The 26,718-nt window shown below is 37.9% G+C and overlaps 1 protein-coding gene across 2 annotated transcripts in view; it reads right to left on the bottom strand.

The window, feature by feature from the left end:
- Positions 1 to 26,718, bottom strand: part of OXSR1 (oxidative stress responsive kinase 1) — a 96,446-nt gene that overhangs the window by 29,960 nt on the left and 39,768 nt on the right. For both annotated transcript variants that reach the window (XM_045798233.2, XM_045798234.2), the window contains 4 exons: positions 18,741 to 18,796; positions 5,518 to 5,627; positions 2,468 to 2,569; positions 848 to 981 (listed from right to left, as the gene is read on the bottom strand). In XM_045798233.2, the coding sequence (XP_045654189.1) occupies positions 848 to 981; positions 2,468 to 2,569; positions 5,518 to 5,627; positions 18,741 to 18,796 (402 nt within the window). The remainder of the gene's footprint in view (positions 1 to 847; positions 982 to 2,467; positions 2,570 to 5,517; positions 5,628 to 18,740; positions 18,797 to 26,718) is intronic.

Here is a 26,718-nt window from a genome sequence, read left to right as displayed (position 1 = left end):
TTACACTTTCCAATATTTCCAACAGTAAATTCTGAAGTCCCATGAAATACACTAAAGAAATGACTAAGGATATCAATTAAAATCTTTTACTTTTGTTGATTGTTAGAGAAATCAAAATTTAAAAACTCTTAGCGCTAAAAAACTGAGTGGAATATATATGTGAAACAGAAAAATGAGATACAGTGGAAACAGAGCCCTAGGTAAGGAATCAGAAGTTTTGGATTCAAGTCCGACCTCAATGACTAGGTAGCTGGTTGACCTCAAAGATAAAAGGTTGTACTCAATGACTTCCAACATCATTTGATTCTGTTCAATTCATAAAGATACAGACATTAGATGACCATGTTTATTCACTTACTGGCCTTCTAATCTGTCTAGTGTTAACAAGGAAGCACTCTGCATTTTTGGTTCACTCATTAAAAAATATCTTTTCAATAAGGAAACATATATGGTTATTTGGCATTAGATATAACATTTGCTGTGTGTATTTCTTTTGTTATTAAAATTGTAAACAGCATCAAAATATATTTGCTTATGACTTTTAAATACATTTGAAAACAAGCCATCCCACTAACATGGTATTAACACAGAATTCATAACATACAAATTTATAAAAAATTAACCAGGAAATAGCTGAACTATTTAAGAAGGGAGAAAGTAATTCATTCATTTTCAGTCTAGTGTAATAGTCTTTGTGAATTTTTTCTGAAGTTTATATTTAAATAAATATATTTGAATATGCACAAATAATTTCCTGCACGTGAATGTATGTATGTGATACTTAAGACTTCCCACAATGGTTACAATATTAGATGAAGAGAAACATAAGCTTGATCTCATATTTTACCTTTTTTCTGGATCCTTCTGAAGGCACAATGAAATCATTTTCCTAAACGATTTTCCGTATTTTTTCAGCATTTCTTTATCTTGAACACCCGTTTCCAAAGAAGGAGGATCATTTTGTAGTGTTAGCATTAAAACCTGGAAGAATTTTCAATATAATATAAACTTCTCATGACTCAGTAAAGTTGAGTATTGTGGCCAAAATTCTTCAATACAGACAACCTCCCAATACATAAGCAGTTCACTTTAGTTCAGTTATTTGGAACACAGAGTTATTTAGGTGTTTTCCACACAAATAATATCCTACAGATAGTTGGCTTCCCAGGTAAAGTGCCTGCAAGGGCTCAACTGTATCAGCACTGAATGTCTTTTCTTCATGTCCTCTGTCCCCATTCTTATACTGCCAAACTACCTTTAAAAAAAATTAAAATCAGGGAAGCCTGGGTGGCTCCATCAGTTAAGGGTCCTGGGATCGAGTTCTGCATCAGGCTCCTTGCTCAGTGGGGAGCCTGCTTCTCCCTCTGCCTGCTCTGCATGCTGCTCCCCCTGCTTGTACTCTCTCTCTCGCACAAATAAATAAATAAAATCTTAAAAAAAAAAAAAAGAGCCCTTATCTTAAAAAAATCTTTATAAAAAAATTAAAAGCATAGCAAATTTAAAAATAAAATACAATCAAGAAATAAATAAATAAATAAATAAAACCACAGCACAATTAAAAATGTGATCTTGCTGATTTTACCTGTCCATGGCTCTGTTTTAACATGACCCCCTGTAATCTGGCTTTCTCTTCCCAGTACTTCTCAGCCACTTCTGAGAAACCACTGACGATGCCTAGTTAACAGAGCTGCAGCCTTTTTCAGTTTTCACTCCTCCTACCTTCTCTGAAGTAACTGACAATTTTGATTATTCTGCCTCTTTCTTTGACTTTCATGGCAACATACTAGCTTGATGCACAGAGGTGTTAATAAGGAAGGTCATGTTTATATAGTGAGATCTGGGGTGATTCTTCTATATTGTGTGACTTTTTTATAAAAGCATAAGCCACTTTTTTTTTTTTGAAGATTTCATTTATTCATTTGACAGAGAGACAGGCAGCGAGAGAGGGAACACAAGCAGGGGGAGTGGGAGAGGAAGAATCAGGCTCCCAGTGGAGGAGCCTGATGTGGGGCTCGATCCCAGAACGCCGGGATCACGCCCTGAACCGAAGGCAGACGCTTAACGACTGCGCTACCCAGGTGCCCCATAAGCCACTTTCTAAACACAACATCAACACTAAAGAATAAAGGGGGCTGTAGTCAGAATTAATACTTGCTTTTCAGATTCAATTTATATTTACTGAAATGGAATTACTAAAGGATGGAGGTATTTCTCATTCTGAGCAAACAGGCTAAGGTGTACATCTGGCTACAATTATAGGACTCACTGCCTGTGGTGGATGAAAAATAAACCTCATCTCCTCCCCCACCTCTTTTTAAAAAATAAACCATTCCTTTGGCCTCAAAATAGATTTCCACTTTACAGTTCTAAAAACTCATCCTTTTCAAATCCATTTATTTCCTAGGAGTAGGCTCTGAAAAGAAACTGGGACATGGGGCTGGGGCAGTATTTTGACTATGAATCTCACCTTCATTGGTGGATACTTATGATAAGGAGCTGCCCCTGTGGCCAGTTCAATTGCTGTGATCCCAAAACTCCAGATGTCAGCTTTGAAATCATAGCCTCGGACCTGTAAAGAACATAAAGATGTACACGATTATTTTTAACACCCTAAAAGCACTTTAATTAATTTTTTTTTTAGCAATCTCTACACCCAGTGTGGGGCTTGAACCCATGACCCTGAAATCAAGTGTAGTATGCTCTTCTGACTGAGCCAGCCAGGCACCCCTAAAAGCACTTTTAAAAGGTAGCTTCCAATATGTATCAAGAATCATGAGCTTTAAACCAATAAAATAATCTACAGTAGGCAAAAGCTAAATAAATATACTTGGTAACTGAAGAAAAAAGAAAAAGCAATCTGAATGATGTTCCCCAACAATGGGGAAACTGTTAAGTATGGAATACTCACTTAAAAAAATGTTATATAGTCAACTAAAAGCAATGTAAATGAATTCTATATGAAAATATGGAAAACCACTTGTGATAAAGCATTTATAAAGAAAAAAGAATACAAAATTCTTCACAAGTTTTGATACTTATTATGAAAGTATATAATTTTTTTTTTTTTTTTAGAAAAAGGAAAGAACTAGAACAAAATTGTTAGGCAATAGTGCTAAGTCTTTGGTTTTCCAAATTTTCTATGTTATCATCTTGTTTTATCACCTTAATTTTTATAATGAAAAAAGATACAAGGGGTTTGAATATTTTCCAAGTTGTTGATATGAACATCTGGCCAAATTTCTGTCCTTTTATACTGTCATGAGCACAATGTAAAATTAAATATTTTCATTTTCTATCCTAAGCAACACAGGAGAAGAAATAGGTGGGGGGAATGTGTGGTTTGGGACCAGAAATTGAAGTTCCATATAATGTGCTGCCTTGACATTTGGTAAAATAAGGTGGGCCTCTAATGAGCTAAGTGTAAGTTCCCCTCCCCAGTCTGCTCCTAAGGATAAGATCCCCTATCCCAACAACGCTGCTTATCAACTGGATCAGGCAAAGTTCCTGCTCAGCCTTGAGTAGCAGGTTTCAGCTCCCCACCAGCCCTCAGAATTATTCAAATGAGCCAATCACCCTTGCAAGGAAACTGAGGGGCGCCTCACTCTCTTGATACTACAAAGACTGTTTCCCACAGCAACTGTTTATTCACTCTCTTCCTGAGTGGAGTCACATGTGACATGTAGTGTCCTCCTCCCTGCAGCTCTGTGTGTACATGACTAATAAACTGCTGTCAGTCCCACCAGTCCAGTGTCAGGTGTTCAGCAACTACATAACCCTAAGGTGGGAATGCTTCCCTCACCAACAGGGTGAATACAGGCATTATAACAGAGTTAAAAGTGAATTCAGTTCTACATACTGACTTTGATATACTTAAAAGACATTTATGTAAAACATCTATAGGAAGCTGGAAACCTCTACCTAGGAGCTTAGGAAATACGATTATGCATGGATATACTTTAGAAAATATAATAGGTGGGGGGGCGCCTGGCTGTCTCAATCAGTGGAGCATATGATTCTTGATCTGGGGACTGTGGGTTCGAGCCCCACACTGGGTGTAGAGATTAGTTAAAAATAAAATCTTTGGGGGGTACCTGGGTGGTTAAGCATCCCACTCTCAGGGTCATGAGATCAAACCCTGCGTTGGGCTCTGCACTCAGTGTGGAGTCTACTTGTCCCTCTCTCCCTCCCTCCGCCCCTCCCCTAGCTCATGTGCATGCTCTCTCTCTCTCTCAAATAAATAAAACCTTTAAAAAAGTCTTTAGGGGCACCTGGCTGGCTCAGTCAGTAGAGCATGAAACTCTCAAACTCAGGGTTGTTGAGCTCAAGCCCCACAGTGGGTGTGGAGCCTACTTAAAAAATAAAATCAATCAATCAATCTTAAAAAAAAAAAAACTAAAAAGAAAATATAATAGATGGGAAGTGGAGATGAGACTAACTAGTGAGAGAAGAATTCAAGAACAAGGTCCCAGGAAGTAGAAGGAAGGCAGAAAAGAAGTCAGAGACACAGCCTGGACCGACAGGGGAAGAATGAGGAAACTATACTAGGGAAGCTAAAGATGTAAGTAAAGGTGGAAATGAGCAACTGTTTCAAATGATAAGAGAACAAGTAAGGCGAGGAATAAGAAATGAGCACTGATTTGAGAATTAGCAGAGTTTCCATAAGATGACTAGATGAGCAACTTCTGACTGTAGCTGTTAGAAAGCAAATGGGAAATGGGGTTGTGGGCAAAACCAGTCCTTCAAGAACCACAGCAGTGAATCTACGTGTACAAAGATTAGGTCATGTAATTTGTAAACAAGGAAACTATTATTAATGCAACTAATACCAATCTTCATTATATTGTTCCTTAGGTTGTGTGTGGTACAAATCCTGAGTTTCATGTATCATTTGTAAAGATCTAGAGGTCTGTTGTTGTTAAGGGTGGATCACTATCTTAACCAAAAACAGAAACATGCATTTCCCAAAGCTAACCTAGCACACGTGTCCCCTACTGTTTCAAAGTTCCCATTAAGCCATTTGGCTTATACGAAAGACCTACAGTAGTTCCTATTTACACTATTGAAAGAAATCAGAAGAGGATTTTCGCTTTTACGAAAAAAGTGAAAATGATGTTGAGCGTTTGCTTTGCAGCCAGCCCTTATGGAGGCAGCCCCAGTCGCTCAGCTCTTTCCCAGGGAACCACACTCAGCTCAGGCCACCAGAGCTTTGAACTGTGTGAACATCTGTGCTTCATTTCAATTTATTTTGTGTATCCAGTAGCAAGAGGTATTCTATGGTATCAGAAAGGCCTAAAAGAGGTTATTCTTTGGGTCTGGAAATGCTGAAAAATTTTTACAAATAAATCAGTGGTAACTGTTTCTTTGCTTTGTGCCATTTCAGCTTACAAAAGGTTTCACAGAACTACTTTCCATTAGTGGGGGAAACCTATACACCAAACAAAAGCAAACGCTACTGTTTTTTTTTTCCATTCTGTACAAAACCATAAGCCATTTTTAAAAAAACGAAAGACAAAGTACCTGTTCCATAACTTCAGGTGCCATCCAGCAAGGAGTTCCAACAAAGGTCTTTCTCACTTTATTTCGGGTAATATCACCACCAGTTGCTAAAAAAGCACTAACCCCAAAGTCTGAAATAGATACAAGAGCAAAGTATTTAGAAGTACAGTAACTAACATAGGTGGATAGGAAAATAATACAGTCCTACATACAAACAACATGACACTTTCTCTTCTTTCCACTGAAATTCTTGACTAAATTAAGACATAGCTTAATGGGTCCCTCATTCCACTCTCTACCCTCACACATCACCATCTCAACAGATTTTCCTCCCTGCTTCAATCCATTCTATTAGCATCCTTCCCAGACAAAAACTCTGTACCCATTACACAATAACTCCTCATTCTTCTTCTCCCCAGTCATTGGCAACCATCATTCTAACTTTCTGCCTCTGTGATTCTGAATACTCTATGGACTTCATATAAATAAAGTCATATAGTATTTGTTTTTTGTAGCTGGGTTATTTTACTTAGCATAATGTCCTCAACGTTTATCCACTTTTGTAGAGTATTACAGAATTTCCTTCCTTTATAAGCTGAATAATATCCCATTGTATGTACATACCACATTTTGTGTATTCTTTCATCTGTTAATGGACACTTGGGCTGCTTCCCCATTTTAGCCATGGAGAAAATGCTGCTGTGAAAATGGGTGTCCTAATAATTGTTTGAGTCCCTGCTCTCAGTTCTTTGGGATTCTATACCCAGAAGTGGAATTGCTGGATTACACAGTAATTTTGTTTTTCATTCTTTGAGGAACTGCCATATTATTTTCCACAGCAGCTGTACCATTTTACATGGCCACCAACAGTGAACTAAGATTCCAATTTTTCCACATCCCCTGTATTTTCTAGTTTTGCGGGGTTTTTTGATAGTAGCCATCCTGATGTATGCAAGGTGGGATCTCACTGTAGTTCTGATTTGCATTTCCCTAATGATAAGTGATGTTGAACATCTTTTCACGTGCTTATTAGCAATCTGTATGTCCTCTCTGGAGAAAAGTCTACTTAAGCCCATAGTCTCAAAAAAATACAATTTAAACTAAAAACGAGTTCACCATTTTTGCTATCCCCCACCCCTGCCTCTGGCAACCACCAATCCGTTCTCTGTATCTATGAGCTTAAGGTCTAATATATATAGTAGACTCCATATATAAAAAAGATTAGTCTTTCACTGTCTTACTACACATAGCACAAAGCCCTCAAGGTCTTATACACACAATGGCACAAATGACAAGATTTCATTATTTTTTATGACTGAATGATATTCCACCATATGTATACACCACAATTTCTCTATCCATTCTGAGACCTACATCAATGAGCTTACTACCTATGTTTCCTTCTAAGAGCTTTATGGTTTCAGGTCTTATGCTCAAGTCTTTAATCTATTTTGAGTTAATTTTTATCTACAGTGTAAGAGAGTGATCCAATCCAGCTTCACTATTTTGCAGGAGGCTGTCCAATTTTCCCAATACCACTTTATTGAAGATACTGTCCTTTTCTCCATTGTGTATTCTTCGCTATTGTAAATAATACCGCAATGAACATGCATATTTCTTTCTGAGTTAGTGTTTTCACTTTCCTCAGATAAATACCCAGAAGTGGAATTACTAGGTCATATAACAGTTCTATTTTTAATTTTCTGAGGAACCTCCATACTGTTTTCCACTGGCTGTACCAATTTACATTCCCACCAACACTGCATAAGGGTTCTGGTTTTTCCCCATCCTTGCCAATGCTTGTTGTTTCCAGTCTTTTTGATAATAACCATTCTAACAGGTGTAAGACAGTATCTCGATGTGTGTGAGGCTCTGACTTGCATTTCCCTAATAATTAATGACATGGAGGATCTTTTCAATTTACCTGTTGGCAATCTGTATGTCTTCTTTGGAAAAATGTCTATTCAAATTTTCTGCCCATTTCTTGATCAGATTGTTCAGTTTTGATACTGAGTTGTACCAATTCTTTACGTATTTTGGATATTAGTCCCTTTTTTTAAAAGATTTTATTTATTTGTCAGAGAGAGAGAGAGCACGCGCAAGCGCAGGGGGAGCAGCAGGAAGAGGGATAAGCAGGCTCCCTGCTGAGCAGGGAACCCGATGCGGGACTCGATCCCAGGACCCCAGGATCATGACCTGAGCCGAAGGCAGACACTTAACCAACTGAGCCACCCAGGTGTCCCTGGATATTAGTCCCTTACCAGATATATGATTTGCAAATATTTTCTCCCATTCACTAGGATGCCTTTTCATTTTGTTGATCTCTTTTGCTGTGCAGATTTTTAGTCTGATATTCCTATTCGTTCGTTTTTACCTTAGTTGCTTTTGGTGTCAGATTCAAAAAATCATCACCAAGACCTATATCAAGGAGACTGCCATCCATGTTTTCTAGGTATTTTATGGTTTCATATCTTACATTCAAGTCCTTAATTTGAGTTGATTTTTGCATATGATCTTAGATGGTGCTCTGGCTTCATTCTTTTACATCTGGCTGTTTAATTTTCCCAACACCATTTATTGTAGAGACTATCCTCTCCCCACTGTATACTCTTGACTCCTTTAGGATAAATTAATTGCCATATGTGTGTGGGGGGTTATTTCTGGGCTTTCTATTCTGTACCATTGATCTATGTGTCCATTTTACGCCAGTAACACACTGTTTAATTATTACAGATTCACACTATACTTTGAAATCAGGAAGCATCATGTCTCCAGCTTTGTTCTTTCTCAAAACTGCTTTGGCTATTTGAGGTTTTTTATGGTTCCACATAAATTTTAGGATTGGAAAAATGCCATTATAATTTTGATTGGAATTACAAAGAATCTGTATTTTGTTTCAGGCAATATAGACATTTTAACAATATAAACTCTTCCAACTCATAAGCACAGAGTATCTTTCTATTTACGTCTCCAACATCTTTCTTTAATGTCTTATAGTTCTCCACACATTGGTCTTTTACCTCTTTGGTTAAATTTATTACTAGGTATTTTACTTTTTTGGATGCAACTATAAATGATTGTTTTCTTAATTTCGTTATTAATGTACAGAAATGCAACAGATTTGCATTTACAGATTTTGTATCCTGCAACTTTATTAAATTTTATCATTATAACAGTTTTCTGATGGAGTCTTTAGGATTTTCTATATTTAATATCATGTCATTTGCACAGTTTCAGTTTTACTTCTTGCTTTCTAATTTGGGTGCCTTTGATTTCTTTTTCTTGCCTAATGGCTTTGGCTAGTACTACACTGAATAAAAGTGGCGAGAGTGGGCATCCTTGTCTTGGTTCATGATCTTACAAGAAACGCTTTCAGCTTTCTACGACTAAGTATAATGTTAGCTGTGGGCTTGTCATGCATGACCTTTGTTATGTTGAGGTAGCTCCCTCTATACTGGCTTTATAGAGAATCAGAGACGGATGCTGAATTTTGTTAAATGCTTTTACCACATCTGTTGAGATGATATACTTTTTATCCTTCATTTTGTTAATATGGTATATCACACTGACTAATTTGCAGGTGTTGAACAATCCTTGCATCCCTGGAATAAGACCCACTACTACATCAAGGTATATGGTCCTTTTAATGTATTGCTAAACTGAGTTTACTAATATTTTGTTCAAGATTTTTGTATCTATGTCCATCAGAATATTGGCCTGTAATTTTCTTTTTTTGTGGCATTCCTGTCTGGTTTTGGTATCAGAGTAAGGCTGGCCTCATAAAATGTATTTAAAAGAGTTTCCACCTCTTACTATTTTTTGGAAGAGTTTGACAGGGATTGGTATTAATTCTTTCAATGTTTGGTAGAATTCACCAGTGAAGCTGTCTGGTACTGAACTTTTGTTTGTTGGGAGGTTTTTGACTACTGATTCATTCTCTTTACTAGTAACTGAATTAGTCTGCTTAGGTTTTCTATTTCATCATGATTCAGTCTTGGTAGGTTGTATGTTTCCAGAAATTTACCCATTTCTTCTAAATTGCCCAATTTGTTAGCATATGATTGTTCACAGTAGTTGCTTACAATCCTTTCTCTAATATCAGCTGTAGCTTCTCTTTCATATTTTTTTCATTTCTCATTTTATTTACTTGAATCCTCCTTCTCTTGGTGAATCTAAGCTAGAGGTTTGCCAATTTTGTTTATCTTTTCAAAGAACTAGTTCTTATTTCAATGATCTTTTCTATTGTCATTACAGTCTGTATGTCATTTATTTCTGTTCTAGTCTTTGTTATTTCCTTCCTTCTGCTAACTGGGTTTCATTTGTTCTTTTTCTAGTTCCTTGAGGTATAAATTTGTTTGATATTTTATTTCTTGGGGTAGGCATTTATCACTATGAACTTCCCTTTTAGAACTGCTTTTGTTTTCAGAACAAAGAGACTAGTGATTCGGGTGGGAAGACCTGCTTTTGCTGCATCCAATAAATGTGGTATATTTCCATTTTCATTTGTCACAAGGTATTTTTTAGTTTCATTGTTGACCCATTGGTTGTTCAGTAGCATGTTGTTTAAGCTCCAGGTATTTGTAAATTTTCCCATTTTCTTCACATGAATTTCTAGTTTCCAACCAAGCATGGTTGGAAAATATGCTTGATTTGATTTCAGGCCTCTTAAATTTATTAAGACTTAGTTTGTGGACTAACATATGTTCTGTCTTGAAAAATGCTCCATGTGTACTTGAGAAGAAAGTGTATTCTACTGTTTGAGGATGGAATGTTTTGTAAATGTATATTAAGTCTATTTCTGGCCTAACGTATCATTTAAGGCTGATGTTTCCTTCTTGATTTTCTGTTTGGATGATCTATCCACTGATTTAAGTGGGGGTATTTAAGCCCCTTAATCTTATTGTATTACTATCTATTTCTCCCTTTAGGTCTATTAATATTTACTTTTTATAATTAGATGCTTCTAATGTTGGGTGCATAAATATTTACAGATGTTTTATCCTTTTTTCGATTGACCAATTTATCATTATGTAATGCCCTTCCTTTTTTTTTCTTTTTTTTTTTAAGATTTATTTATTTGTTAGAGAGACACACAGAGAAATAGAGCACAAGCAGGGGAAGCGGCAGGCAAAGGGAGAAGCAGGCTCCCCACTGAACAAGAAGCCCAATGCAGGACTCCATTCCAGGACTCTGGGACCATGACCTGAGCTGAAGGCAGACGCTTAACCAACTGAGCCACTCAGGCATCCCATGTAATGCCCTTCTTTAACTCTTATTACGATCTTTGTTCTAAAGTCTGCTTTGTCTGATGTATCTACTTCACTTGCAATTTTTGTCATTTGAGTCTTCTCTCCTTCTTTCCTAGTCCATCAAGCTAAAGGTTTGTCAATTTTGGTGATCTTTCCAAAGAATGACCTCTTTACTGCTTCTCTATTCTCTATTTCCTTCATCTCTTCTCTAAATTTTATTATTTTCTTCCTTCTGCTAGCATTGGGTTTAGTTTCTTCATTTTCTAGTTCCTTAAGGTATAAAGTAAGGTTGTTGGTTTGCTATCTTACTTTTTAAATAAAATGTCTATAGCTATAAACTTGCCCCTTAGCAATACTTTTGCTATGACCCATAGTTTTGATATATTGTGATTTTGTTTTCATTCCTAAGTATTTTTTAATTTCCGTTGTGAAGCTTTCCTTTTTCCATTCCTTGTTTGAGTATGTGTTGCTTAATTTCTGCAAATTTGTGAAATTTTTAGTCTTCTGCTATTGATTTCTCACTATCCACAGTGGTCAGAGACAGTATTTTGTATAATATCTTTTAAAATCTTTTGGGACTTGGGACACCTGGGTGGCTCAGCTGGTTAAGCAGTCAACTCTAGGTTTTAGCTCAGGTCATGATCTCACGTTCCTGGCGAGCCCTGAGTCAGTATCCATGCTCAGCAGGGAGGAGTCTGCTTGAGGATTCTCTCTCCCTCTCACCTCCCCCCCACTCATGCATACTCTTTCTCTATAAATAAATAAATCTTTAATAAAGTAAAATCTATTGGGACTTAATATGTGGTCTAACATGGTCTACCCCAGAAAATGCCCCCATGTGCACTTGAGAAGAATGTATATTCTGATCCTGTTGAGTTCTGTATGTCTGTTAGTTCTAGGTGGTGTACTGTATAGTATTAAGTCTTTCATTTCCTTATCTCCTATTGTATCCATTATTGTGAATGGAGTATGGAAGTTTCCAACTGCTAATGTGAAGCTCTCTTCAGTTCTTACAGTAGTGTTTCCTTCATATATTTTGTTAGTATGTTATTATGTGTACAAATATTTATAATTGTTGTATCTTTTTGCTGTACTGAATCTTTTGTTAATAGGTAAAGTCCTTATTTGTTTTGTAACCCTTTTTCTGTTTTGGGCTTTTTTTGGTAACCCTTTTTGACTTAAAGTTTATTTTCTCTGATACTAGAATAGCCACCTCTGTTCTCTTGGATACTATTTGTATGGAACATCCTTTTTCTATCCTTTCACTTTCAATGTATTTGTGTCTGGGATCTAAAATGAGTCCCTTACAGACAGTATATAGTTGGGTTAAGTATTTTCATCTGTTCTACCAATCTCTGTCTTTTGATTGGAGAGTTAATCCATTTACATTTGAAGCAATTACCAATAAGGAAGGACTGACTTCTGTCATTGTCCTATTTGTTTTCCATACGTCTTATAGCTTTTTTGTCCCTCATTTCCTGTGTTGCTTTTCTGTTGACTTTTTGTTGTGAAACGCTTAATTTTTTTCGCATTTCCTTTTGTTTATAGTCTGTAACTATTTTGTTTTTGATTACCATAGAGATTACATTTAACATTCTAAAGTTATCATACTCGAATATGAATTTATACCAGCCTAGGGCACTGGCTGGCTCAGTCAGTACAGCATGCAACATGGGTTTGAGCGTCACGTTGGGCATAGAGATTACTTAATTAAAAAAGAAAATTTCTTTTAAAAAATCTTGAATTTATACCAGCCTAACTTCAATAACACAAAATCTCTTCTTTATAGTACTATCCCCACCCCTGCTGGTTACTGTCACAAAATTATATCTTAACATACTGTATGCTCAAAAACATGAACTGGTAATTCTTTTAAATACACTGGTCTCTTAAGCAGAAAACATGTTTTGGATTCACAAACCAGTTACCGTAATATTAACTTTTAGACCATTAACTGGTTTTAGTAATGTTATTATGTAGAAAAAAAAAGTGAAGTCACAAACCACTGTTACAATAATACTAGCTTGTATACTTGCCCATGTATTTACCTTTATGAGATCTTTATTTCTTCATACTGCATCGAGTTACTGTCTAGTGTCCTTTCATTCCACCTTGCAGGACTCCCATGAGCATTTCTTGCAGGCAGATCTATCAGAAACAAATTTCTTCACCTTTTGTTTATCTGGCAATGTCGAGATTTATCCCTCAATCTGAAGGATAGTTTTACCAGATATAGGATTCTTGATTGACAAATTTTTTCTTTAACCACTGTGAATATATTGGCCTCCTGCCTTCTGGCCTCCAAAGTTTCTGATGAGACACCTGCTGACAGCCATATTGAGGATCCCTCGTATGTGTCGAGTCACTTTTATCTTCCTCCTTTCAAGATTCTTTTTCTTTGGCTTTCATAAGTTTGATTATAATGTGTAGGGTCTTTCAGAGTTCATCTTACTTGGAGATCACTAAGCTTCTTGGATGTTTATATTCACGTTTCCATCAATTTTAGAAAGTTTACAACCATTAGTTATTCAAATATCTCTCTGCCCATTTCTCTCTCCTCCTGGGACTTTCCACATGTGTGCTGGTCTGCTTGATGGTGTCAAACAGGTCCCTTAAGCTCTGTTCACTTATCTTCAATCTTTTTCCTTCCTGTTCCTTAGACACTATTATTTCCACTTTCCTGTCTTCAAATTTATCAATTCTTTTTTCAGCCAGTTCAAATCTGCATTTGCATTTGAATCCTTCTAGTGGGCTTTTCATTCATAATACAAGCTACTGTACTTTTTAGCTCCAGAATTTCTTTTTTGTTTTTTGGTTCTTTCTCCTTATTGGTAGCTCCGTTTTATGCACACATTGTTTTCTTGCATTTATTCACATCTTCCTTTAGTTTTCTTTGTCTAGTATATCTGCCGTCAGGGCTTTTTCAGTGACAGTTTCTATTATTTATTTCCTTTGAATGGGTTATACTTTACTGTTTCATTGAATGCCTTGTGATTTGTTTTTGTTTAAAACTGGACATTTGAGTCTAATGATGTAGTTATTCTGGAAATCGGATCATCTCCCTTTCCCAAGGTTTGATGCTTAAATTTGGTTGCTGTTTTTATTTTGGTTGTTATAGACTATTTCTGTGTTAAGCATCAGCCTTAAGTATAAACAAGCTCTTCTCAGGACTTTTCTATACCTTTTCCTGGCATGTGCAGTCATTTTCCAATTTTCCCCACCAATGTGATTATTTTTAAATGTCTGGCTCCAAAAATGGGAGAAAAAACAAAGGGAAGGAAAAAAAAGGTGCTGTTCCTTTAAGTCCCTGGAAGTCATCTGGAGGGGATGGGGTGTCACAACAATGGCTGTCTGCCTCTTTATCTGCACCAATGTGATCAGGAGCAGCAATCAGTGATCAGAGCACAGATCCATATTTGGAAGACAGGGTCCACTTTGCCCACTGTGGGTCCCACAACCTGTGTGCAAGTTGCTCCTAAAACAGGTGCACGGGGCCTGCCAGGAGGCTGATGGCTAGGGAATAGGTAGCTCTGAAATTGACTGAAATTAACCACAATTTACCTTCCAAACCTTCCCCTAGAACTTACAAACCTTCAAAGGAACTGCAGAATTATAAAACAGTTACATCAGATAGATTTCTGCTGGTTCAGTTGTTGTCTAGATGTGGAGAGATTCCTGGTGTTTCCTACTTCACCATCTTCCCAGAATCCTCTCTTCTTTAGTTTTCTACCACTTGTTTTTACCTTTCTACACAATACAGCATAATTGTACTTGGTTTTGAACCTATATAAATGAAATCATATGCTATATATTCTATTTCAACTGTTTTCTTTCACCTTATCTTTGTATAACTTATTAATGCTTTTGAATGTAGTTGTAGTTCAAAAGCGCAAATTAACCACAATTTATTCATATTTATCCATTCTAGTATTGAAGGGTATTGGGACTGTTTCAACCTTTCAATGCTTATGAGCCCTGTGGCACACATAAGCATGATCTTCTCTAGGCCATACACCTAGAAGCCAAAGTTTTAGGGTATGCATACTTCATGTATTTAATTCTCCCACCACTGGAATGAGATTTTTCCTTGCTTTATAATGACACCAACAACTGTAGCGTCAGATGTTTTTGCCAGGTCAGCCAGTGTAACTTGGTATCCCAATGTTATTTTATAGGCATACCTTGTTTTTTAATGCTTTGCCTTACTATGCTTCACAAATACTGTGGTTTTTTTGTTTTTTGGGTTTTTTTTTTTTTTTTTTTTTTTTTTTTTTTACAAACTGGAGGTCTACGGCAACCCTGCATTGAGCAAGTCTGTTGGCACAATTTTTCCAACAACATTTGCTTACTTCTTATCTCTGTCACATTTTGATAATTCTTGCACTATTCCAAAGATTTTCATTATCACTGTATTTGCTATGGTAATCTGTGTTAGTGATTTTTGATGTTACTATTGTCATTATTTTGGGGGTACCACAAACCAGGTCCTTATAAGATAGAGAACTTAATAAATAAATGTGTGTGTTTTGAATGCTCCACTGACCAGCCATTCCCCTATCCTTCTCTGTCTCCTTAGGCCTCCCTATTCCCTGAGACACAATAATATTTAAATTAGGCCAATTAAATTATTAGGCCCTACAAGGGCCTCTAAGTGTTCATGTGAAGGAAGAGTCACAGTCTCTCTCTTTAACTCAAAAGCTAGAAATGATTAAGCTCAGTAAGGAAGGCATGTTGAAAGCCGAAATAGGCAAAAAACTAGGTCTCCTGTGCCAGTTAGGGAAGGTGTGAATACAAAAGAAAAGTTCTCAAAGGAAATTAAAAGTGCTACTCCAGTGAACACACAAATAAGAAAAGCAAGACAGCCTTATTGCTGATATGAAGTCTTAGTGGCCTGGACAGAAGATCAAACCAGCCCCAACATTCCCTTATGCCAAAGCCTAATCCAGAGCAAGACCCTAACTCTCTTCAATTATAGGAAGGCTGAGAGAGGTGAGGAAGCTGCAGAAGAAAAGCTCAAAGCTAGCAGAGGTTGGTTCATTAGGTTTAAGGAAAGAAGTCATCTCCATAACACAGAAGTGCAAGGTGGAGCAGCAAGTACAGCAACAAGTTATCCAGAAGATCTAGCTAAGTTAATTCATGAAGATGGCTGCACTAAACAACAGATTTTCACTGAAGACAAAACAGCCTTCTATTGGAAGAAACTGGACTTACTAGCTAGAGAGGTCAATGCCTAGTTTCAAAGCTTCAAAGGACAAGCTGACTCTCTTGTTAGGGACTAATGCAGCTGCTGACTTTTAAGTTGAAACCAATGTGCATTTACCAGTCCACAAATGCTAGGGCCCTTAAGAATGATGCTCAATCTACTCTTCCTGTGCTCTGTAAATGGAAGAATAAAGCCCGGATGACAGCACATCTGTTTACAAGGTTTACTAAATATTTTAAGTTGAGACCTACCACTCAGGAAAAAAGATTCCTTTCAAAATATTATTGCTCATTGGGGCGCCTGAGTGGCTCAGCTGGTCAAGCATCCAACTGACTCTTGGTTTTGACTCAGGTCATATCTCAGGGTTATGAGATCAAGACCCATGTTGGGCTCCACACTCAGTCCAAAATCTGCTTGAGATTCTCTCCTGCTCCCCCTGCCCCTCCCCCTGTTCACATGCACACTCTCTAAAATAAATAAAATCTTTTAAAAAATATATACTACTGCTCATTGACAATGCACTTGGTTACCCAAGAGCTCCACTGGAGTCATACAATGAGATTAATATTGTTTTCATGCCTGCTAACACAACATCCATTCTGCAGCCCTTGGAGCAAGGAGTAATTTTGACTTTCAAGTCTTATTATTGAACACATTCTATACGGCTAGTGAATCCTCTACTGGGATTGGGCAAAGTAAACTGAAAACCTGGAAAAGAATTCACTATTCTAGATGCCATTAAGAACATTCATGATCCATGGGAAGAGGTCAAAATAAAAACATTAACAGGAATCTGGAAGAAGTTGATTCCAACCCTCATGGATGACTTTGAGGGGTTCAAGACTTTAGTGGAGGACATAGCTGCAGATGTGGTAGAAACAGCAAGAGAACTAGAATGAGAAGTGGTGCCTGAATATGGGACTGAATTGCTGCATCTCATGATAAAACTTGAGCGAATGAGGAATTGCTTCTTATAGCTGAGCAAAGAAAATGGTTTCTCAAGATGGAATCTATTCCTGGTAAAGATGCTGTGAAGATTGTTGAAATGACAACAAAGCATTTAGAATATTACATAAACTTAGTTGATAAAGCAAGGTTTGAGAGGACTGACTCCAATTTTGAAAAATGTTCTTCTGTGGGTAAAACAGCACTGCATGCTACAGAGAAATCATCTGTGAAGAGTCAACTGCTGTAGCAAATGTCATTGTTGTCTTATTTTAGGAAACTGTCACAGCCACCCCAGCCTTCAGCAGCTACCACCTTGATCAGCCAGCAGCCATCAACATGGAGACAAGACCCTCTACCAGCAAAAAGATTATGACTCACTGAAAGCTCAAAGGATGGTTAGCATGTTTAGCAACAAAGTATTTTTAATTAAGGTATGCACTGGTTTTTTTGGAAACACTGTACTGAGCATTTAATAAGCTATAGTATAGTGTAAACATAACTTTTATACACAGTGGGAAACCAACAAATTCATCTGATTTGCCTTATTGCAATATTTGCTTTACTGTGGTGGTCTGGACCCAAACCCACAATATCTACAAGGCATGCCTATAATATAGGCATTTAACTGATTATAGTGAGGTTGAACATCTTTTATTACATTTATGTTTTGATGTCTTCATTTGGGAAGTCGTCTGCCCATTTTTTATCTGTTTTTTCTTTTTTTTTTTTTTTTAAGATTTTATTTATTTATTTGACAGAGAGAAAGAGAGAGCACAAGCAGGGGGAGTGGCAAACAGAGAGAGAGAGAGAGAGAGCGTGCGCGCACGCAGAAGAGGCTTCCCGCAGAGCAGGTGGAGCCCGATGTGGGACTCAATCCCAGGACCCTGGCATCATAACCTGACCCAAAGGCAGATGCTTAACCAACCTTATCTGATTTTTCTTAATGAGTTCTTTATATATTCTAAATCTGAGCCCTATATCAGTTATTATGCCGCAAATATCTTCTCTACTGTTTGCCTTTTTGCTTATTAGTGATGATAAAATATTTGTTCCTCTTTCAATAAATAGCTGTGAATTTTAAAGGAGTCAAATTTATCAATATTTTCTTTTATCTGAAGCATTATGTGGCTTCGTTAAAATATTTCCTTAGGTTGGGGCATGAAGGAAAATGTGCACCTAAATTATCCTCTAAAGCTGAAGAAATAATTTATGGTCTGGGCGATTATCTTCCTCCTGTCAAACACCTGATTACCCAGCAGGGTGGGACCAAGCGGAGGCCTCAGATGAGTGGCTTGCTCAACAATCCTGCAGTACAGCCACTCTGGAGTCTCAGCCTGGACAAGGGGTATTTCACCAGCATGGCCACCTCTGGCAGGCCCTGGACTCCAGCTCTTATCTCTTCAGTTCTGAAGCTGCAAAAAGTGCACTTCCACCTCTCAGACGCCTTCTCCTCACTGGCAAATACCCCAATCATCTCCAGACAGAAGCAGCTCTGTATCACCCCTCTACAGCATATTAATTCATAAATACAGTGAGGTTTCTTGAGTATCTCTCCTTCAAAGGAAAGCACAGAATGCTATGAGAACTCACAGAAGGTGACTCCATGGGGATAAGAAGTGATAACTGGAAGGTAATGACTAATGGACAGAAAAGTGTCTGAGATCAAAAATGAAGGATGAATAGTGTAGGATATCTTGAGAGACAGCAGGGATATGCCAACATAGTCTGCTTGACTAGAGACAGTCCAGGGACTAGAAGAGAAAACTGGCTCTGAAAACACAAAAGATAAGTAAGGTGGTTCTACTGACCATTAAATCAAAATAAAAAGAAATACTAATCATTACCTGCAATCTGTACTGAGCCATCTTCTCCAAGAAGAATATTTCCAGCTTTCACATCTCTTTAAGAAAAAAAAAGTTACATATTAAAAAACACCTACTCTTTGGAGTCACATAATTTAAGCAATTGTTTACTGTATTCACACAAAAATGGTAATATTTAAATACTCTTATCTTACATAAAGAGTATTAAGGTCTATAGTAAAAAATTTTTAAATTTCAGTCACTTGTACAAGAATCTAAATATTATAAACTAGAAGCTACAATAACAGATAGCTTTTTACTGTAAAATTCAGAAAACCCAAGATGATTAAATACTTGACTGGGATAACAATGGCCAAAGAATGTGACCCTCACCTACCATCACCTAATTCTACTTTTTGAAACATAATGATTTGTTTTCCCACAGCCTAATACATGATGAAAATTTTTAAATGGTCAGTATGTGGTTGAAAACAGGGACTATTCTATGTCTGAGGCATAAAGATGGATATAAATTATTTAAACATCTTTATATTTTTATCGGTAACTATAATTCAAATAGGACATGCACACAGTCTTGTTATAAAAACCTAAACATCACTGAAAAGCCCAAAGTCCCTCTGACCACCATTCTCAAGTCTAGTATCAAAGTTTCCAACTATTACCAGTCTAGTCAATAGAATATGTTCCTGTGACGTATCTGGGCTTATCTTCCAACATAAATGATAGGACACTAACCAGTCAAATCTACAACTTGTTTTTCTCGTGTAACAATGTGTTAGAAGTATCCTAAGAGCAGCAAATTCACTTCTCAATAACCCGGAGAAACCCCCAAATGTACAAGGGGGGATCACTACAACGTTGTTTGTAATAACAAAGCAAAAATGGTAACAACCCAGAAGGCCAACAATAGCAGAAATATTGAACTAATTTTGTTATAGCCATAAAAATGGAATAAGGTCAATCAACATGTTATGCCTTGAAATATCATCTAATACATCCTACTAAGTGAACATATCAAATAAGAGGACAGCGCATTCTGTAGGACACTGTTAATGTAAAACACACACACACATGCACACGCGTGCGCACGCGTGCGCGCACACACACACACACACACACACACACACACTTTTCATATATACCAAATGAGAGCAATAAATGGTTCCTTCTTTGGAAAAGAATGGAATTGGAGTCAAGAGAAACAGTGTTTAAATATCTTGTGGAAATGCAATCACGTATTTATTTTGTAATTAAAAATAAATATATAATTAAATAAACAAAAGAGAGCCAGTCTTTGAAGCTAGACAAGAAAGAAGAACAAGACTAGCTCATGGAGGAAAGCTCTACCACAAAAAAGAACCGGTGAAAAGCACAACACTTCATCCTTCTCCCTGTCCCTGCCTTCTCCTGCATCTTTATTTTTTTTTTTTTAATTTTTTTTTTTTTAAGATTTTATTTATTTATTCAACAGAGATAGAGACAGCCAGTGAGAGAGGGAACACAAGCAGGGGGAGTGGGAGAGGAAGAAGCAGGCTCATAGCAGAGGAGCCTGATGTGGGGCTCGATCCCGTAACGCCGGGATCACGCCCTGAGCCGAAGGCAGACGCTTAACCGCTGTGCCACCCAGGCGCCCCTATTTTTTTTTTTTTAAGATTTTATTTATTTGTCAGAGAGAGAGCACAATCACGGGGAGCAGTAGGCAGAGCAGGCAGAGGGAGAAGCAGGCTCCCCGCTGAGCAAGGAGCCTGATGCAGGACTTGATCCCAGGATCCTGGAATCATGACCTGAGCCGAAGGCAGCAGCTTAACCGACTGAGCCACTCAGGCGTCCCCTCCTGCATCTTTAGATATAACCAGTCATTGGGGAAAAATTAACAATAGTTTCACAACTGTGTGTAGCAGCTTCACCAAACCACAGTATACAGTACTTTTCCTAAATGCATACTGAAGCATAAGGAAATCATGCTACTGAGTATTCTTCACTGCTTATGAATCTAAGCAATTTACAGGACATTCTCCCAGAGGCCAACTTAGAGTGGAGGCAGCTAAGTCTGTTCTACAAACATAAAGTCTCTGACTCCAGATACTACGAATACTACGAACAGGAGAAAATTGAGGACCTTCCCTTCCTTTGATGACAAAAACCATCCAACTGAGTCAACCATGAACCTTCAACTGCCTTTTGAGCTCATCCGGAATGACATCTAAAACTCAAAATGTATAGTTTAGTTACTTCCTCGTTTGTGTTTCTGTAGCACAGTGTTAGCAGAGACTATAAAAATATCATTATATTCTTGGGGCTCTTTCACCATGAGCTAAGATCTGGACCTGTACTGGGGCACCTAGCATCTGCCTTCAGTTCAAGTCATGATCCTGGAGTCCAGGGATTGAGCCCTGCATCAGGCTCCCTGCTCAATGGGGAAGTCTGCTTCTTCTTCTCCCTCTGCTCCTCCCCCCACTTATGCTCACTCTCTGCTCTCTTTCTCTCTCGTTCAATCTCTCTCTCAAATAAATAAATAAAAATCTTAAAAAAAAAAAAAGATCTGGACCTATACCTTAACAGATTTCTGTATCACCTGCACTTATGATTAGTGCACAGGAGGCATCTCCAAGATATTCATCAAATAGATTTAAATAACTAAACAATCTCCCTCAAATCCTCTCCCAGATATAGGTGGAGTATTAAATTTAAAAAAATGAATGAATGAATCCAGCTAAATACCAAAATAAAACTTGACTATCCCCTTCCCACCATCCCAAACCCCAATTCCCACCTCCTAACTCTGTTCCAAATGACAGGGTTATAAATTAATACACCGGCAGTCAAACAAGACAACTTAACTATCCAACAACAGGAAACCAGTTAAACTGTGGTATATCTTTATAATGAAATACTATGAATAGTAATGAATATATGAGATAATATGGAAAAATCACCAAATAAGAAGTGAAATAATACTATGCATGTACGTTGCCACTGTCTTTTTTTTTTTTAAGGAGAAAGAAGAATATACATATATTATGTTTATATTGGCATAGAATCTCTCTCAAAGGAGACACAAGAAAAATGGCAAGAAGTGGGTCCCTTTAGACCAGGGTACTAGAGGTTCAGGAAAGGAAGAAGACTTTTTAAAGAATACTTTATTTTTTAGAACAGTTTTAGATTTACACAGAAAATGAGAAGATAGTGCAGAGGAGTTCCCTACACCTTACAGTTTCTGCCATTATTAACATCTTACATTTGTATGGTACATTTAATGAGACCAATATTGATGCACCACTATTCAAGTCCTCGATTTACTCATATTTTAAAAATTTTTTACCTAATGTCCTTTTTCTGTCCCAGGATTCCATTCAGGATTCCATATTAAATTTAATTATTGTCTTCTTAGGTTCCTCTTGTCTGTGACAGTTTCTTTGACTTTCCTTGTTTTTGATGTTTTGACAGTTTTGAGGAGTAATGGCCAAGTATTTGGTAGGATGCCCCTCTAATGGAATTTTCCTCATGATGAGACTGGTGTTAGGAGTTTTTGGAAGGAAGGCCACAGAAGTGCCACTTTCATCACATCATATCAAGAGTACATAGTATCAACATGACTTAGCACAGCTGATATTGACAGGACTTGTTTATTATCATATACCATTTTGTGCTTTTTCAATTTTTAAGCCACATATATGTATTACCTATTCAAATGTTTCATAAGCTTTTGTCTTTCATAAGCGAAGAGGGAGTAATCCATTTTCAGTAGAGCCTGCACTTTGGGTGACTACTTTTCCTGATCAACTCCTCAGATAATCAATTCTTGTTTCCCATTTAAAACCAAAGCGCAGGGGCTCCTGGGTGGCTCAGTTGGTTAAGCATCCAACTCTTGACTTTGGCTCAGGTCATGATCTCAGGGTCATGAGATCGGTCAGCAGAGTTTGCTTGAGATTCTCTCCCTCTGATCCTCCCCCCACTCACACTTGCACTCACTCTCTCTCTCTCAAATATATAAATCTTTAAAAAAAGAAAAGAAAAGAAAAAGAAAGAAACCAAAGTGCAATCTGTAGAACAGCTTCCAGGAATAAAAGCAGAGGAATATCACGAAGCTAAATGGCTCACTGGACAATCAAACACAACAGTCTGCCCTCCTACCCAACAGGACAACTGACCTTTCAAGGAAAAGATTTGTAACTAAATATCTGGAAATCAACAGAGTCCTTAAAAACCATTTTTTACTTTGCCACAAAGAATATCAAGCAACCCAGCAGCCCCACCGGTTAAATCTACCATCCACTCTTAAATAAGAACAGTGAGTTTTGTTTTTCACAGCTTAATGCCATTTCTCACGTGTCGCTATTGCACCAAAGTTACAAATTCCTTGTAAAATTAAAAGGACTATCATAGACATGCTTGACTTTTTCATTAGCACACAGCAAAAGTTACTGCCCAGGACATTTTTATGACTCATCAATAGGCACAGTTTGTGGAAATTTTGAAAAAAGTCAAGACAAGCAATGAATCAAAATGAAAGCTGGAAAATACACTACATTTAGGCATCTTAAACTAGCCAACATTTCTGTTAGAGCTAACCTCCTTAACAGGAAAAAATACTGGAGTAGGTAGATGCAGAGAGAAAAGCAGAAGTCTAATTCAGACACCTGTTCACCCTAGTCAAAACCTCTAAAGCCTAGAGGGTCAGCAGGGATCATAGTGAAGATGGAGGAAAATTATCTGACCCAAGCCACCAGGCTAACACACAAATGGACCAGAAATAAAGATGAGGAGTATCAAGAGAAACCTACTAAATAGGTCCATCTGTTTCCCAGTAAGACCAACATCAAAGTGTGCTGAAGTCTCAGTGAAGCTCACAACTCAGAGTGGTTCCTACTGAAGTATAAGCAGGGGTTCTCCACCTCAGCTGCATTAGAATCACTTGGGGAGCTTTTAAAAGCCCGAATGCCAATGCCTCATGTCAGACCAATTAAATGAATGTCTTGCAATGGATCCAGGAATCAGTACTCGCCGAAGTTTCCCAGGTGATTCCAATAAGCAGCCAAGGTTGAGAGTCTCTGATTTAAAGAATGAGATAGAGAATCCATTCCGGTAACATGGCAAACAGTCTTTCATCATTACTGCCCAGGACTTTGCTGCAAAACCCACCATTTCCCTGCTACAAAGAAATGCTGGATAAATTAGGAAGGGAAACTGTCACATAGCTGAACAGGAAATAAAGACAAGGAAATCCTCAAGTTTCAAAAATGAAAGGGACACTTAGGAGCCAGAGGAGTAAGCCTTGGGAGAGAGAAGAAATGGCTAAAACCTCAGGTTTTAAAACCCACCCCCTAAACAGAACACATGGCACTGGACTAGTTTAAAGTTGAGAGTAGAATTGAGACCTCTTCATAAAATCAGGACCCTAGGAAAAAATGAGCCACAGTGAAAGACATGCTTAGCAAAAGTAAGCTAGTACATCCATATTAAAATAAGATGTAATTGTCTTTAATACAAAAGCATTTCTAGGAATGGAAAGGGCCATTATATAATTTTAAAAAATAGGAATAATTCCCCAGGAAGATAAGAATTCTGAAGGGGTTGTTGGGTTGTAGGGCCCCTTCTCACTAATCTCTGGCCTCCACTGTTCTGATCGGTCAGCTCTCAATCATATTGCTACTGTCTTAGCTTGTTCTGTTCAGGCTGCTACAACAAAAATACCACAGACTGGGTGGTTTCAACAATGAACATTTATTTGTCGCGGTTGGGGCTGGGAAGTCCAAGATCAAGGCAGTGGCAGATTTGGTGTCTGCTGAGGATCCACTTCCTGGTTCATAGGCATAGGAGTGCTGACAACACTGACTCCACCTTTGGCCCTCCATTTTTGTCCATGCCTGCACAATGACCTCCCGCGGAGCCACATGTTCCAGGCCCCGTGGAGGTTAATGAATGCCCTGACCAGATGTGGGAGGCTTGTTCTGACACACAGAGAAGGCGCCACTTTAGGTAACTACCCTTTGATATCACCCCCATGCCCCTCACACTATAAAAACTGTTGGTTAAGATCTGGACTAGACAGAGAATGGGGGCAGAGAAGAGTCGCACCGCTGCCTGGACTGTCAGTCCATGCAATCCCCCTATCAGGAAGTTACTCCAAATAAAACTGTGTAAACAGTATGGAGTGATGCGTGTCATTTTTCGGTCTCCAAATGCCTTCTCAGTGTGGAGGATAGATTACTGACCCTCTTCCACCTTCTAACAATAGGTGACCATCTTTTCACATGGCAGAGGGAGCAAGGGAATTCTCTAGGGTCTCTTTTAAAAGGACAATCCCATTCATGGGGGCACACCACCCTTATAACTTAATCACACTCCAAAGACCCCCACCTCCAGAAACCATCACAATACTAATAAGGTTTCAACATATGAATTCTGAGGAGACACAAACATTGTCTTTCCCACTCTCCCTACATGATGAGTTGTTTTCCAAATCTTGCTGTTTTCAAGATACTGTGTAACTACAGTGTGTCTACTCAGATCTCTTTGTATTCATCCTCGTCATGGTTCATGATTTGGCAATTTGGGGCCATTATTTTCTTCCAGTATTTTTTCTGGCTCTTTTACTCATTTAGCTAAATGAGGGCTGGTATATATTCAAAGTAGATGTTATAATCATACAAAACTGAACACAGATTGAATTTTTGCCTCAACTTGATGTGAATCTATCCACTGCTTTCTAAAAAAGACAGTGACCTTAATGTGTATTCCTTTAACTATATAAAGTCTGTATATGTAAAGTTTTAGGATAAAAAACATACTTTTTCCTGTGTTCTGGGTGAAGATTTCGACTTTTAAAACAGGGACTGGATATATTAAATAAAAGAGACAACACATAGTGTATTTAAAGAAAATAACTCCAGCGACAGATCTAAATTCTATTTAGTTAACTAAAAAAATGTAACTGATATTAAATTAACGTATACTCAGCTTCACAGATTAGCATAGTCTTTCCTTCCCAGCAGGTTTTAGAAGCACACTGCCTAAATTTGGGTCCCAGCTATGTCACTAGGTAGGTGACTTCTGGCTAATTACTTACCTCTCTTTGCCATAGTTTCCTCATCTGTAAAATGGGGATGAGAGAGTAGCTTACCTCATCAATTAACTATAAAGATTAAATGAGGTAACATACACGATTTACTCAGAATACTATATGGCACACAAGTTTCAGTGAATGCTTGTTATTATTTACACCAGAGGTCAACAAACTTTCTTAGAGGGCCAGAGAGTAAATATTTTAGGCTTTATGGGCCAGATGTTCTCTGTCACCATTATTTTGTTTTCATAGTGCTAAAGCAGCCACAGGCAATCTGTAAATGAATGGGCACTGACTGTTTTGTTGCTGCTTTTACAAAAAACAGACATCAGGCTGGATTTAACTGGCGGGCTATAGTTTATCAATCCCCGATGATCTACATGGCTGTAGAAGACTGCTTTTTTTTCTCTCATATAATAGTCTAGGCATAAGTGACATTGGTCCAGCACGGTGACTCCACAGAATCAGGGACTCAGGCTCCTTCTATCACATTGTTCTACCATCCCTAAGTTCCTGTTATGGTGTCCAAGATGGCTTATCACCACATCCACATTTCAGTGGAAGGAAGGAAAGGAGAAATAGAGATTATGCCACTTTCTATTAGCGGTGGTTCTCAGGACATTTGGCAATGTCTGGAGACATCTTTGGTTGTTACACTGGGTTGGGGCGGGGGAGGTGCTACTGGTATGTAATGGGTAGAAGCCAGGGATGTTGCTAAATAAACCCTATAATGCACAGGACAGCCCCTGCAACAAAGCACTGTCCAGCCCTAATGTCACTAGGGCTGGGGGTTGACAAAACCTGCTAAGGGAACGACTCTGAAATAGTATATGCATTTTTGTTCTCATCACAGTGGCTAGACACTAATTTACACAGCTGTATCTGGTCCTCATGGGAGACTATGAAATGTTGCCTTTCTGCTGGATGGTCATA

This window comes from Ursus americanus, chromosome 20, assembly GCF_024610735.1.
Source record: "Ursus americanus isolate L20-20 chromosome 20, mUrsAme1.1.p, whole genome shotgun sequence".
Lineage (NCBI taxonomy): Eukaryota > Metazoa > Chordata > Mammalia > Carnivora > Ursidae > Ursus > Ursus americanus.
Note: the sequence above shows the minus strand (reverse complement) of the source record. Positions and strands in the feature narration are given on the sequence as shown.